The sequence below is a fragment of the Linderina pennispora genome (genome assembly GCF_002104995.1).
Source record: "Linderina pennispora strain ATCC 12442 chromosome Unknown DL89scaffold_31, whole genome shotgun sequence".
NCBI classification, from domain to species: Eukaryota; Fungi; Kickxellomycota; class Kickxellomycetes; order Kickxellales; family Kickxellaceae; genus Linderina; species Linderina pennispora.
Window position 1 is genome coordinate 1 of NW_024468279.1, and position 16,154 is coordinate 16,154.

The window sequence follows — 16,154 nt, forward strand, 5'->3', positions numbered from 1 at the left end:
TAGGATGCACATTGCGCTTATTGTGCCTATTCAAGGCGAAGAGGCCTGGCTGTTCTCACTCAATTGCCGTTTGTTTTCACAGTCGCCGCTTATCTCTGGGCTCTTAAAAAACGTGCAATTTATGCAATGTCGATGCATATGGTTGGGAGCTGGTCAATCAGAAGAATTCGTATTTCCACCCGCCGCCCATCCAGCGCTGAGTGCATTCTTGCGACCAGGCCAAGCGGCGCTCTGTCACAAAAACATGGCTGCTCCTAGCCTGCCCTTCCCCCTGCTGATCCTATATCATCTGGCAGAGACTTAGCAATATATGCACTCGCAATTGGAGTGTTATTTCCGGGGGGCGCACGTCCTATTGTGTGGGTCGCCAATACGTGGATCCCCTCTGTTTCGGGATATTCGGTGTCGCAGGAAAGTGCCGACGCACTGCACATGGCAACTTTTTTTTTCTGACGCAGGAGAAGTCTAAAGTCACATTCGACAGAAAAGGACGGATGCAAGAATGGCATACGCAGACACCCGCGCAAAGTCAGAAGCGTGTATTCCCACACTGCAGCGTGTCGAGAAAACCAGCATAATGTGACCTGGCCGCTCCAAGTGCCGAGCAAGGGCAGAGAAGGAGGGCGGGAGCCGACAATTGCAAGAGGGGTTTCTGAGTGCGAAGAAAATAAATGGTTGGTCACGTACAATGTGTAGGACAGGTGACAATGACTCTGTCACATGCTCCACAAAATAAGGCTCTCTGCGGCCAAACCTGGAGCAACGCGCACACACCGAAGCCGGCAGAGAATTGGCGCTGCCGCGCATAGGAATTCTGGACGGTTATTTATAAGTAGTAAAAATACATGATATACATGGTGTTGCTGTTGGGGGATGCATCCTCGACATGCCTTATCGTGCCTGCGATCTGGCCACAATCGATTCCATCGTGGTCACCCGCCATGCGTTTTTGGGAGGGGAGCAGGCAGGCGTCAAGCATCCCTGTCTTCTGACAGCAGCGTGCGCTGCTGCGAGCGTGCGCCAAGCTCCTCGGTATTTGCCCTGATGGGCACACAAACCACTGTTGCGCAGGCAGTCCATCATTGCGCAGAGCTAGAATGTTGCTGGCCACGTCATCCTCCAGGTCATGCGTGCCCCCCACGAACACCACGTCCCACTGGAGGCTGTCGATGGTCGGCGCGCGCCTAACCGCCGCAGCGTGGGCGTTGGTGAGCCCACCTGCGGCATCTCGGTCAGCGGACCTGGGAGCTGACGAGGGCGCCAGGGAACGGGCGGCGGAGCGGCAGGCTCTGTGCGGCGGCGTGTTCTTGTCATCGTCGCAGACGGGGCACGGGACGGGCTTTTTGCGCATCGTTGCGTTTCGGTACGTGGCGGCACCTGCCGATTCCCTGGTGAACGTCTTTTTGCGCCGCAGATACTCGCTGCGTAGCATGAGGCGGATAGGCGGCTCGAGCGGCAGGAAAAACAGCGTGATGATGCCTTCCATGCCAAGCATGATTTGCGCGCCAGGTAGAGCTTTGTCAGCCCGTGGTTTTTCTCCGGTTGTCGTTGCTCAGCACCCCGTCGTTCATTAACTTGAGTGCTGTCGACAGCATCCCCATGCCGTAGACGACCTCGAGCACGTGGCAGACAACCACCATTAGCGGGAATTGCAGGATGCGCCGCACTACCTTTGTCGCCATCGACCAGAACTCGCGCCGGCCCTGCGGCCGCATCACAACAATCGAGCGGTTGAGTGTGACGCGGTCCAGCATGTTGCGCTGGTGCAGCAGCCGGATAACCACCGATACAATCACAAAGATTCCGTAGAATACGGTCAGCGTCATCCACGCAAAGTTGGTCGCCCACATAATAGCCAGCCCCTTCTGCACCGCCTGCCGTGCAACTGCCTCGTTCCAGCCCATTGCCTTCTTGCCCAGCTTGAACTGAAAGTACCCGCAGTGCCCCGAGCCTAATGTCGGGTCGAAATCCAGCCACACGTAGTTGCCTGTGATTACGGGCACCACGGCCATCATCGGCCGAAACGCAGCCAGCGACTGCCAGGAAATGCCGCTCGTAGGCCATTACGCGCTGCACGTTGCTGAGGATAACCAGCTGCAGATGCACGCTGAGCAGCGCCCTGACAAAGACCGACATTAGGTTGAAAAACGTCATTCCGGCCATCGACGCCTTGCAGTGTGCCTGGTGGTCGCCGCTGAACCCAGGCATCATGATCGATAGGTTGTAGATCCGGAAGCAGCTGTACAGCACGTCTATAATCGAGGCCACGAACAGCAGCCTCAGGGACGCGGGCAGTGACAGGTACATCGCCGCCTGGGTGCCGCGCGGCCGCATAATGCTTTTGCGCCGACCACGCAGCCGTGTCGCGGCCACCACCGAGATTGTTTGCCGATACATGTGGATGAACCCGACTACGAACAGGCTGCAGAGTATGCTGATCCCGTTGAGCACCAAGAGCCCGGTATTTTCGGTCTGCGAGAAGAGCGCGGGGGTCGCGCTGTTGCTTGCCTCTGTTGCTTCTCTCAATAGGTCATCCATGTCTATGTGTCACCCTATGTACGAGAAGGCTATGTGAACATTGATGTGTGGTTGTGTGCAGTACTGGAGAGAGGGAAGGCTAGAAGAGCGAAGGTGGTGGAAAAAGAAGAAAGAAGCGGTTCTGAGAAGCCCTGCTGCCGTTTATGCTCTACCGTGTCCCAGGAAAAACAAAAGGGAAACCCCAGAGCGAAATCTTTTATCCCCAGCTATTTTCCCTCCTACGAGTGGCTTTGCCCTAGAGACGTTTGCGTAAAGACGGGGTGCAGTTTAAAGGTCGCGACAATCGAGTCACGCTGATGCAAAGGGCGCGGGAAATGGCAGGAGCCTAGAGATGTAAGAGTGGAAAAATTAAAACTCGGCAAGAGATGGAGGAAGAAAGGCAGAGATTTCTATTTCAGAGTCCAGCGTCTCCAATGTTCAGTCCCTCTTTTTCCCCAGGGGACATAGAAATCAACTGGGCGATGCAGCTCGCAGGCATCCCAAGGGGCACAACGAAAATAGAAACCTGGCTGTGCGGTTTTTCTCTTTCATCATTCAAGGGGACGATCCCCGTGCTGTCATCGCTATCTTTCCTGCCGTCGTGGCCCCTTTTTTCTCACCGACATGCTGAGAGCAAATCATGCGCAGCTGATTGACTCCCCGGCAATGTACGTGCGCCAGCCAAACACATCGCACGAATTTGCCAGACTCACTATGATGGAGTTCCTGGATGCTAGACATCTAGTGCAACAGTAGGCGGTAGGATCTGCCTTGCACAGCTCCCCCAGTCACAGAAACGGGCTGTCTGTTTGTCGCTGTGTCGCACTGCGTGCAGGAACCCATTTGCGCGTGTGCGGATCGATGTTTGCACGCTGCCCATTTCCATACACGCAATGTTTTTGATGTGTACTTGGAAATGAGCAGCTCCTATTTTTAGGGGAGCAGAATACAGACGCTGACACCTGGCGCGATTGGGATGAGCTGCTTGGGGACGGAGGCTCCATTGGAGTCTTGAGGACTGCATGGATGGCCATCGTCTGCAATGATAGCGTCGCTTTCTGGAAAAAGAGAAAACGGCAACATGTGGTATCCATAACGCATGCGCATGTGCAGTGGACAGGGATTACCATGTCCGCTGCGCGCGCAAAAAAACACCCCGCATCGTGCTACTTGTTACCTCCGTGCCCATGGCCTTTGCAAAGTTTCAGAGATTTGTGTTTCTTGGCGACTCCAATGCCGACACCGGCAACCTCCTGCGTCTGACCAACGGCGTATACCCAGATCCCAAGGTCTACCACCAAGGGCGCTATTGCAGCGACCTTATTTGGGCTGACCAGCTTGTGCGTTGCCTGGATATCCCCAGCTTCAATGATGCATATGGCCGCGCAACCATTGATTCGGAGATGGCCGACTCGACCTTCACCACGGGTGGCGTGGATATCCAGATTCCATCGGTTGCAACACAGGCTGCGAGGATGGCGGATCTAAGCAGCGGTGACCTGGTGTTTGTGCAGGTCGGGTCGAACGACTTGAACGCACTCATCGGCAGCTCCGTGACACGCGTTGTTGGGAATCCGTATACGATGCAAGAGCTCGCTGACAGGCTGCTGGAAATCGTGGAGGCAATATGCGAGAAAGCCAGACACATCGTGGTGATGAATGTGCGCCCGCGCGAGGACTACCCGGCGGTGCTCCAGCGCAACGACCCGGAGGTAGTGGAAAAGTCAAAGAGGGACACGCGCGAGTTCAATGCAGCTGTGGCCGATGGCATCAAGGCGCTGAACAGGAAGCTGGGCGAGGGCTACAGGCTCTCTGTGTTTGACACATACGGCTTCCAGAAGCGCATCTCAGAGGACTGTGCCACATGCGGCATCGACCCAGATGTCCAGACGCCGTGTATTTCGGTGTCGCCGGACGACGGCGCAGCTGTGCTGACCAACCCGGAGTCCAAGCTCTTCTACGACGCTGCGCACCTGGCCAAGCGCCCGCAGGCTCTGCTCAAGGAGGCTATGCTCGACCACATTACGCAGCACCACATCGGGTAATTGCATTTCAACTGTTTATTACAATGTAATAGCTTGCGAAATACATACAGAAAAGGGCTCAACAAAGGGCTACTTAAGCGCGGCGCTCAGCACGGGCCTTGCCAGCGGCGGCCTTGCGGGCCAGGATCTCCTCACGGTCCTTGGTGATCTTCAGGGCGGTGACCGAGACGTTCGAGGGGTGGACGGGGATGGGGACCGAGGCACCGTTGACCTTCTCGCGGACGAGGCGCTCAATGTGGATGACCCACTTCTTGCGGTACACGGCGGTGACCTTGCCCTCACGGCCCTTGTACTGGCCACGGGTCACAATGACCTCGTCACCGCGGCGCACGGGGATCGAGCGAACCTCGTACTTCTTGCGCAGGTCCTTCGACAGACCAGCCGACATCAGGCGGCGGCGGATGTGCGACGGGGCCGAGAAGTGGGCCTTGCGCGACTTGCGGGAGGAGGAAGAAACGTCAGCTACAGAGATAGACTTACTTACTTGGTTTAATATACCCGCTGAGGGGAGTTCGGGAATCGTTCAGCTTTAAGCTGACACGCCAAGGCAGCCAAACGAGAGAGGGCCGGGCCAGGCGTGCAGTGACGACGCATCCTCGCGGCCCGGCAGCTGGTGTGCCGGAAAGCGAGGCTGCGCCGAGGCAAGTGAATGCCTAGCAGAGGGGTCATGCTTATCCTGCGTAGCGGGTGCGATACGGCAGGGACGGAGTCATACAGAATCTACTCAAAGGCACAATGCGACCGACCGAGGCGCCGATGCATGCTGGTACGTACCGGAGAACTTCATTTTAAATCTGCGAGATTTCTAATTACCGTGAATGAGAAGCGGAAAAGAGGTTGAGCCACGAGCAGCGCTGGGCGCGCAGTGCTCAAATAGGTGCTGCAGAGTGGTGCGGCAAGAAAAATTTTCCTTCCAGCTCGGGCAGCAGCCAGCTCAGCTCGCTGAATCACGTGCAAGTAAAGTTGTATGCCTCAGGATTTTATTGGCTGGACCGTTTGGCTCGGGTTGGATTTTTGGTTTACTCCTGATCAGCAGGCTTGGCGGTGGTCTCCTCGGGCTTCATGGCCGGGAAGCAGATGACCTCCTTGATGTTCTGCGAGTCGGTCAGGAACATGCACAGGCGCTCAATGCCCATGCCCCATCCGCCAGTGGGCGGCAGGCCGTACTCGAGCGACGTGCAGAAGTTTTCGTCGATGAGCTGGGCCTCGTCGTCGCCGGCAGCCTTGTCGTCGGCCTGCTGGGCGAAGCGCTCGCGCTGGACCTTGGGGTCGTTGAGCTCGGTGTAGGCATTGCACACCTCCTTGGTGGCAACGAACAGCTCAAAGCGCTCGCACAGACCCTCGATGGAGCGGTGGTACTTGGCCAGCGGCGACATCATCTGCGGGTGGTTGGTGATGAACAGCGGCTTCTCGGTGGCCTGGACCTCAAGGAAGTCGCCGACCAGCTTGTCGAGCAGACGCGCGTTGGTGCGCGGCGCCGAGCACTCCACATCGTGCTTCTTGCACAGATCGCTGAGGAACTGGTTGGTCTCGGCGGTGTGCAGCTCGGAGGCAGGCGGGAACTTGACGTTGAGGGCCTCCTCGAGACCGCCAATCATGTCAACGCGGCGGAACGGCGGCGAGAAGTCAATGACGAGAGGCGGCTTGTCCTGGCCGTCCTTGTGGTACTCGACCTTGTAATCACCGAACAGGTACTTGACCATGCCCGAGACCATGGTCTCGGTGATCTCCATCAGGTCGTTGACGTCGGCGTATGCCATGTAGAACTCGCACGTGGTGAACTCGGGGTTGTGCGTCAGATCAATCGACTCGTTGCGGAACTGGCGGCCAATCTCGTACACCCGGTCCAGACCACCAACGACGAGCATCTTCAGGTACAGCTCGGGCGCAACACGCATGAACATGTCCAGCTTCAGGTCGTTGTGGTGGGTGATGAACGGCTTGGCGGTGGCACCACCAGCAATCATGTTCATCATCGGCGTCTCGACCTCCAGGAAGCCCAGGTTGTCCAGGAACCGGCGCACGTAGTTGACGATCTTGGCGCGCGACACAAACTTGTTGCGCACCGACGGGTTCATGATCAGATCCAGGTACCGCTGGCGGTAGCGCGTCTCCTGGTCGCGCAGGCCATAGTGCTCCTTGGGCAGTGTGCGCAGGCACGGCGCCAGCAGCGTGATGTCGCGCGGGAAAATCGACAGCTCGCCGCGCTTCGACACGCCAGGATATCCACGCACACCGACGATGTCACCACGACGCAGCACATCGTGAACAGTAGCGAAATCGCGCTCAGAGTCACCCGCCGACGCCATCACCTGCACGCGCTTCTCCTCAGAGTGCAGGTCATAGAAGCGCAGCTTGGCTCCCGACGCGCGCTTGTTGTGGATGCGCCCAGCAAGCCTGACCTCGACGTCAGTCAGGATCTCGCCTGCCTTCAGCGTGCTGTACTTCTCGATGAACGCAGGAACCGACATGGTGACGTGGAACTTGTGCGGGTACGGATACGGGCCCTCAGCACGCATCTTCTCGATGGCCTTGCTGCGGATCTCAAAGTACTGGTTCGGGTTCAGCTCCTCCTCGCCATCCTCGGCGCTCTTGTCGGTCTTCTCGGCCTTGGCAGCCTTGGGGGCGGCAGCGGCCTTCTCGGCCTTCTTGGCCTCCTTCTCGCGCAGCTTGATGCGGCGCTTGAGCTCGGACTTTGACACCTTCTCGCCGGTGACCGGGTCGACGTGGGTAGCAGCGGCGGCAGCGTTGTCAGCCATGGTTATATACTCGTATTTAAATCCTCGAATTGCAAGAACAAGAAGTATGCGATTTGAAACGTGGAGAGGAAAAATGCAGGCGTGCTTTGCAGACGGTCTTAAATAAAAAATTTTTAAACGTCCTGCCCCCCTAGTGAGTCAGAGCATTTTTGGCACCCGCGAGCCGCGGTTTACTCAACACGAGTATCTCGTGATTCACATCTCGGTTTCCCACAATCGTAATCAGGCGTAGACTCCGAGAGGAAAAATCTGCCAAGGCTGCGGAATGCTGCGGCTGTGGTTGACTTTATCGACCTCTTGCCTCAAATGAATCACTATATAGGCTGCTATGTACCTGCCTTGACAGCGTGCGCAGCAAAGAGGTATATGCTTGAATATTAGTAGCTGCTATTGTATAACTGTCAACTCAGACTCAGAGTATCTATATGCCATTTTGAAAACTAGTTGTAGATATTCTCTGAGCAACAATGCAATGCAATACAGAGTACCCATATTATGGAGGTTATTCAGAGATACTAAACTAAGTAAAAGATATTTAAAACTATTAAAAGCTTATTATTCCTTTGTTAGTATAGTACTTCTATAAAAACCCCTATTAGTATCCTAAAAAATTTCAGTTAATATATAATTAATATGCTTCAACTGAGATACAGGCTAGGTCATAAGAAATCAACTGAAATTTTTAGGATGCCAAAAGGGGTTTTATAAAAGTACCCATTTTAGTATTTTCTTATTTATTAGTTAATATAGTTGATATTATCTTTTGGATATTACTAAATAATCTAGTTTTTAAAATATTTTGTAAGTACTAGTAAATAATTTAAAATATATTAATTAGTTATTCTGATAAAAGGCTTATTAGTTTCTGTAAACTTTCTTCTCTATGAATAACCTCTACTACATTAGAACTAATAAATAAAAGATACTAAATATAGTGCTTTACTAAAACCCCTATTTGTATCCTAAAAATTATAGGTAATTTCTTATAACTCAGCCTAAATCTGAGTAGAAGAATATTAATTATATATTAGCTAAAAAATATTAGGATACTGATAGGGGTTTTGGTGAGGCACCATATTTGGTATAAGAATTAAAATTTATAGATATAATAAATAACTATTAAGTAAATTTGAATTTCAAAATAACCTCAGCAATTATTTATATGCATATATAATCTAAATATAATTATTAAAATTTATATATTTAATGTCTAGTTATAAATACCAAATTGAAAACTATTATTCAATTATAAAACTAGCTAAGTTGCAAATTACTAAAACTTACAAATCTAAGAACGACCACCAATATACTAGCAGATGCAATAGAGGCCACTACAAAAACAATAGTAATAGTAATTGATTCACTTGTTGCTATATCAGCTGTAGTAGCAGACACTGTAGCAGCACTTAACAGTGCATATGCACCAGCACCCCCAGTCTGTACACATAGCCCAGTCTAAGGGGCCACATAATTTGTATGGGATATATAGGGCTTGATTGCGGATCTAACATCAAAGCCATTTAAGCCATATGCTATTAGAAAATTCCATGGAATGGCAACAACAGATGGTATAGTGATATGCATTTTAGAACAGGACAAGGTATCTAAGGCTGTTTCTGTGGGAGGTGATGCTATAGCCAATGCTACAGCTGACTGTCACTATATGTGTCATGCCGCTAGGGTGGTTCCGACTCACCCAAGGCGGATTACTCACTGAGAGTGGCGCAGCTTTATCCAGGGCCGTACGCGGCTTAGATGAGGGTTCAGTATGTGCACTCGGTGCTTGCTTCAATATCCCTTGCTGGCTCCTAGCAGCGGGGGTTCCTCCTGGTTTTTCCAATATATTTTTGTGAACGTTTACTTTTGGTTTTATCAACATGCCTATAATCATCACTAGGAGAATGTGCTACCTAGTATCTTCTTCTCGGACATTTGACTGGGGTCGTTTTAGGCACGTACCGTATTATTTAAGTATATTTTGTCGGCTACAATAAGTGCTGACAGAAGAAAGGCACCTGGCACCACATATGTACCAGATCCCACAGCCAGAGCTGCAGAAACTGAAAGGCCGCTGTGTATTCATCGATCCAGGTCAGGGCGATTTGCTATACATGATGCATGAAAATAGCAGCAATGGGAAAGAGTGTGAAAAATGCTCTACCGCTACACACAGCAGCAGCGCAATAAGGAGTTCAAGCTGCACGACTATGACAGGATTCACTGGGCTACAAAGGATCAAGTCCCAGAAGATGCTGTCCGCAGAGCAGAGGCTGAGCTTTCCAAGCACTGCTGCCAGACCCTTAGCCCAGCAAAATTCCGTGCCTACATTGCTGCCCGTGCATCTGTGCGGTGTGTCCTAGCACCGTTTTATGCCAACACGATGACAGCGCAAAGGTTACCAGAGTAGCAGCCCACTAAGTCAAACAAGCAGCACCAAAGGCGCTGGAAAGCCCATCCAGGTGTCAGTACCAGTCCCAAGGTGTACCCGCTTCACCGCAAGCTGCGCCTTGATTCATTCATGAACCAGGCCCGTGCAGACCACAGGCTTGCCGCGAAACTCCGGAGCAAGTTCGGTCCAGATCCAGTGCTGATCATGGGCAATTAGAGTGCGCCGATGGCCTGGCTCCATGCGCCGATTCGTGGCAAGGGATGGCACGACAAGTTCAAGCACCATGGCTTTGAGGTCTATCTGATCGACGAATTCTGGACATCGTCGATGTGCCCGTTCTGCTGCGAAAAGTCGCTGCAGACATTCCGGCATGGTCCCAACCCGCGGCCCTACCAGAGATCGAAGAACCCAACTGTGAAGTGCCATGGCCTTCTCCGCTGTACAAGCGAGTCATGTAAGCGGGCCATGGCACAATACAGGCGGGCCTATTCGTCTCAACTCTTGAACCGCGATCTCGCAGCAGTTCTAAACTTCAGGCTCATTTTCCAGCCACTCTGTGATTCAGGCAGTATTCCTGAACGGTTCCGTCGCTCTACGGCCATTACTGCCAATGCTTCTGGCACCACCCCTGCAACAAAGAACCCGCACAAGAGGCGTGCAGCAGCAGGCGATTCTGTTGCCAGCAGCAGCGAGCCAGCGCTGAAACGCCTGCGCTGAGCAGACCACCAAGATGGGAGATGTCCATGATCGACATTGCACCAACAACCATCCGACACGTTCAAATGACCGGTTCACCGTGATGCTCTTATCGACTTGTCAACCCATGCTGACTAGCAGCCGAGCTCGCACCGTGAGCAGAGTATCTCTAGTAGCAATTAAAATATTAAATCCACCGAAACAAGGATAGAAGTCGAATAAATATATCTCTGGCTTATTTGGTATGTGATGTATCATCAGAACAGGCAGCTATGTCGGGTATCTCTACCAATGCAACGCGATTTCAATATCACCTACCAGGAGTAGTGAATCCATTATCCCTTGCTAGGTGCTACACAGCTGACTCATTCGTAAATCCATGGCAGCGATTACGCAAGGGTATAGTGGCGGCACTATTTAGCTTAGTACACGCGGGTGTAGCTGTGGGTCCCCTCAGATTCTTTCAATCACTAGTTGTATAGCACGTCAAATCTACCCGTATCCTAGCTGTGGTTCCAAATCCACATGATTTCAGGAACCCATGGATCATGACCTTTAGGCCACAATGGCCGGCCATACTATTTCGGGCGACCGGCGCCACTACTTAGACAGGCGCCTGCCCTTTCACCTGGCGATTCCTCCTTCCTTCATTCTTCTAGCATATTTCATACGTTCAATATACGTCGTGGAAAGGTGCTTGAAATATGTTAGAAGAATGAAGGAAGGAGGAATCGCCAGGTAAAAAGGGCAGGTGGCTGTCCAAGGAGTGGAGCTAATAGTCTGGAATAGTCTGGAATAGCATGGATGGCCATTGTGGCCTAGGGGTTTTATCCATGGGTTCCTAAATTCTGTGAGTTTAGGAACACAGCGCCTATCGAGGGGGCTAATTACCATCGCTGGCTTGAAAGGCTTAAGTTCGAATCTTGGCAGATATGCGAGTTTTGAATTGAGCGAAAACTCATGCAGATAGATGTCATGTAGCGCAGTCGTCTGACTGGCTGGAAGGCCGATATTGGATACTTCAAGCAACATATGCTCGGAACATACGTGCAATATATTGCCTTAAATCATCACTGTGCTTATGAGCTTTATCAAACGAGTTGTGTTTTTTACTTGGAAAAATATATTAAATGTGAAAACTGCAGCAGCGAAAGGAGCGCAGCAGCATGTGTGCATATGAGCTGTGGTTGATTTATGTGTACACAGATCACTATTACTTAGATTGGTTGAAACATTGTTCACAGGTTCGATGCTTTTACAGCCCCTGAAAGATTCGTCGAGGTCATCACGCTACAGTAAATGCTCTATGCCAGTTTTGCTTTTCGTGTCAGCCGTGAGAGCCACTGGCCAGTCGACTAGACGGGCTGGTGCCGGGTGTTGGTTTTATGAGTATACTCCTGCTTGGAGTATAGCCGAGTAGCGAAACAAGAGACCATCAGTACGTTGGCTCGACTAAGTAATGTTGCGAAATTTGTCTACATTTACATCTTGCAAGCATCTTGCCCGCATGCTAAATCGCATTGCTCTTACATTTTTCATTCTCGTTCCAGTATTCCTCGCCTAAATAGCATACGGGTTTAACCTAATGGCAATATGGCTGGTGTAAACAGGGAAAAGAGAGAAATATTGAGTGCTAAATTTCAGAAATGAGTCAGCTAGAAGGAAATGGCAGCTACTGCAACGATGGCGACTGTTGTCAGCGCAGTGAATGACGAAAAGTTGTTGACTGCATCCGAACTCTTGCTGTTGCTCTTGCTGCCACTGCTGCTGTTTCCGCTTGATGATGAGCCAGACGACGAGTCATTAGTCGAGTTGGCACACTTTGAGTCGCTCGACGACGACGGGGTGACAACCTTTGCAAAGCCATCAAAATCGCATGAGGTCGACTTCTTGTTATCTGACTGGTAGTACGCGTTGAGCGCCCATGACACGCGCTGGATGGTGTCGCAGCCAGCATAGTTACCGTACTTGCCAGTGGTGCCGTTGCCGTTGATGGCTGAGCAGTCAATTGAGGCACACACGTAGCTAAAGATATTGCCGACAGTGGAGCTCCAGGTGGTTAGTTTGTCCGAGTCGGTGGGTGCCGAAGTGTCCTTGGACACGCACGACAGCGTCTTCATCATGCACGCGCAGGTCGCATTGTTGGGGGTGGGTGGCAGGGTCGAGCTCGCCATCCAGCTGTTACTCATGCCGACCGACGGGCAGCTCTGCAACTTGGCGCTGCTTGAGTAGCTGCTCATGGTGACACCCTTGGGGCTGGTCGCCTTGAGAGCCTTTTTGAAGTTGTCATAGTCCTGGGTCTTTGTGCCCTTGGTGCCGCTGACGGTGACGAGGCCGTACTTGTTGTCCTCCTCGACATACTCGTAAACAAAGCCGCCCGAGAACACCTCAGTCATGTTGGAGCCGTAAATCGCAGCAATCTCCGGGAAGGTGCGTGGGCGGATGGTGTTGCAGCCGTACTCGGTCAGCATCACAGGCACGTCCCAGTTGGTGAAGTTTTTGACGACAATGTCGTAGCCCGAGATGGTGTAGCTGCTGTCCTCGCCGCACCACGAGTAGATGTTCAGACCGTAGAACTCGGCCTGCTCGTCCTTGCTGTTGCAGTCAAAGTAGGTCTGCTGCTGCCAGCGGATATCTGCATCGTCGTTGGTTGCGTATCCGACGGGGATCGAGAGCCCCTTCTTCTTAATATACGCCCTGACGTCGCGCAGTGCCGCCTTGACGTAGGCCGCCGAGTCGGTGTTGTTGGGGGCATTGGCCACCTCGTTGCCGGCCAGGAATCCCATCACATTGTCGTAGCCGCTGAATGCATCGACCTTCTGATAGTAGTAGCCGAGCAAGTCTGCGTCGTAGGCGGGCGAGTCACGGTTGATGGTCTTGGTGGGCGTGCTCAGGTCGAGCATCACGTAGATGCCGGCGTCGGCCAGCGCCTTCATGCAGTAGTCGTGGTTGTTGTACGGCTCGGTCTGGTAGACGCGGATGGCGTTGACACCCAGGTCCTTCAGGAACGGCAGGTCGCGGTCACACGCGTCTTTGCTTGCAAGCGGGTCGCGGGTCTGCGATGTCTCGATAATGTCGGGCTGGTAGTCGACGCCCTTGGCAAAGAACTGCTCGCCGGTTTTGCTGTCGAACCACTTGGCTCCCTTGATGACCAGCGGGTTGATTGCCAGTGCGCTGTAGGCGAGCAGGGTGCTGCCGAGGACCGCGACAGACGGCACAGAGAACCGCATCGTTGCTTTGTGGATTCGCGGAAGAGAGGAACGAGAAAGAGCACAAAAAAGCTGGGGTTTGATGGAAGGTCGGCACTTTCCTGATAGAAAAGGGTCGATGGTTAAAGGGGATTAGAAAGCGGGAGGGAAAGAGGCAGGCAGGGAGGGGATGTGCAGTCGTGAGTAAGAGTTGTTGTCGTTTTATGTCAAGAAGGAAGAGAAGAGAACAATCCAGGCGCGGCCCAGCTTTTGTACCGGCCCAAGGGTGCTGGTGTTTCTTTAGCTTGGGCTGTGTTTACAGTGTAAAAGCAGTTGGCGGTGGCCCTACCAGGCAGGTCGGAAATGCACGCCCCTCGCCCCCGATTCTCCTGCTGCAGACAAACTGCTGCCCGCGGAGTCCACAAATAGCAGCTGGCGCCAAGAGTTTTCCTGCTGCAGACTGGGAGAAGCGGTCTGCTGCGTGCAGCTGTCACTGGGAGAAGCGATCAGCGGCCTGGCAGAGCCAACAGCAGACTGCTCCCTATTCGCAGCGTGGTTTGGCCCGCACACACGCATGCAGTCTCTGGCAGCGGCCGCAGGGGTTGCCCCATATGTGCTTGCAACATAGCAACATCATCACCATCACCATCACCATCTATGTCACCACTCTCGATACATAGGGCTGCAGACGGCGCTTGTCGGTGCCGAATGCGTCGGCAACCACCAGCCTGTCCCAGCGGTTGGGGGAGATGGCGGCCAGTGTTCTGGAACACCGCCAGTTTGGGTTGGGCAAGGGCGCATTCTCCGCACGCTGGCGGCAGCCTGAGTGGCAGCAGGAGGCGGACGGCCACCACCTCCCGTCCAAGCGCCCCGCCAGCGCCCAGCGGCCGCGCGGGCGCTGCTGGCCCACATCAGACTCGGGCTATGCTATTGCTTGCTGCTGCTGCTGTTGTTGCATTCTGCACGACCGCTGGCAGGCCAATCACGGGGTGTGGGGACCGCTTCCCGCCCGCGCATTGTGCGAGTTCATAGTGGATGCGCCCAATCACGATTGTGCTGGGCGCCGATCATCTGGCTCCGCCTGCTGGCACAACAACAAAACCACTTTGTGTTGCCAAACTCTCAGTCACTCAGTCGGCAGCCCCAAAAAAGAGAGCTGCGCTTGAGCTAAAGCGACCGAGGAGACCTGCTGTTGCATGCGGTGCCGAGGGCTCTGTCAAGGCAGGTCGCCCCACTCAGGCCGGGTGTTGTTTGCGCACATGCTAGGCAAGGCCCTCCTCCAGCTTGCTGCTGATGTCGGCCCAACCAAAAATAGAATAGGAATCTCCGTGCCAGACCAATCACCAGCGCGGTCTCAACATTCCCAGCTGCAGGCTGCATGTCCCAGCCAGGGCGGCGGTCTTTGGATTATTTTTATCGCAGCCTTTGCAGGCTCAGCCCTTCTTCTCTTCCCTCTCCATCCTCTTCATCCTCTGCCACCTCTACCCCTCTCATTTCCCCTCTACACGCCTCTTCGTGCCTCTTCATCTCATCGTTGTCTGCTCTCGGACCCTAGGGAGGCCGTTTCAACAGAACCAGTTAGCTTGTCGAAACGCCCCAAACACTGGTGTTGCCCCTGCCCCGCTTGCAGGCACACACTCCTACTCTCTTTCGCCCATCGATAGCCCAGAGCACATACATACTGCAGCGCCAGCCGCTGCTATCTCTACGCACGATCATCTCTTCCCCACCCAGAACCAAACAGACAAAAGCTTCCGCATAACGTCGTCGGCAGGGTTACGACAACATTTTTATCGGCTTACGAGTAAGTATCTGACCGGCCCATTCTGAACCGGAAACAGAAGCAGTAGAGCGCAGAGCCAAGCACAACAACGATATCAACAAAACGCAGCAATTCTGCCCAGCGCTTTCTCGCTCGCCATTGTTTTGGCAAAGCTTCAGCATCAGCCAGAGACTGCGCGAGCCCCCCGTTCAGCTAGTAATTCCGTGCCGTTAATTGTTGCTTCTATTTCGGTCGTCGACCAAAACATTTGGCGATGAGCGGGAAGCGACGGGCGGGAGGGCTGTGTGCAGGAGAGCGGGCGGGAGCAGCGCGGGTGGCGAAATCTGCGCTGCCAGCGCAACGTTACCACTTGTCCGCCTATTTCTGGCTGGGTCGCTGTTTTGTGCTACGTGCTTTCTTGTGGAGCGCACAGCTCTGTTTGGGTCACCATCTGTGCCCCGAGTGTGTCCGCCGCTTTTTCATATAAAGGCAGCAGCAGCTACTGCTCCGTCCTTCTCCCGCCCTCGTAGAGAGAAGCTCTTGCGTTTTTTGTATTCCTCCTCCGTCTGTACAAGCTCGACTTTTGTATCTTACACTTTGTCTACAACCTTTTCCCTTTGCTCAGGCAGCAAACCCCTCTGTCAGCTGCGTTCACTCTCCGTTGCTGGAAAGAAGGTAAAAAGGCGGGTACATTGTATGCAGAATTAAGCACGCTCTAGTCGTGCAGATCCGCCCGCCCATTCTTGTTTTCCCGCACCAGCACTTTGCTCTGCTAAATGAAATAATCACCAGCAGAGC

General features: G+C 53.2%; 1 protein-coding gene across 1 annotated transcript; it reads left to right on the forward strand.

Annotated features, from left to right (window-relative positions):
* The first annotated feature begins 15,527 nt into the window (after window positions 1-15,527).
* DL89DRAFT_115063 (uncharacterized protein) lies at window positions 15,528-15,949 on the forward strand. The gene has a single exon (XM_040883158.1). The coding sequence runs from the start codon at window positions 15,631-15,633 to the stop codon at window positions 15,841-15,843; it is 213 nt and encodes a 70-aa protein (XP_040739612.1). The 5' UTR covers window positions 15,528-15,630; the 3' UTR covers window positions 15,844-15,949.
* The last annotated feature ends 205 nt before the right edge of the window (window positions 15,950-16,154 follow it).

Excerpts from the sequence above, each read along its gene's own strand:
- DL89DRAFT_115063 (XM_040883158.1), top strand. The coding sequence starts at position 15,631 with ATGAGCGGGAAGCGACGGGCGGGAGGGCTGTGTGCAGGAGAGCGGGCG.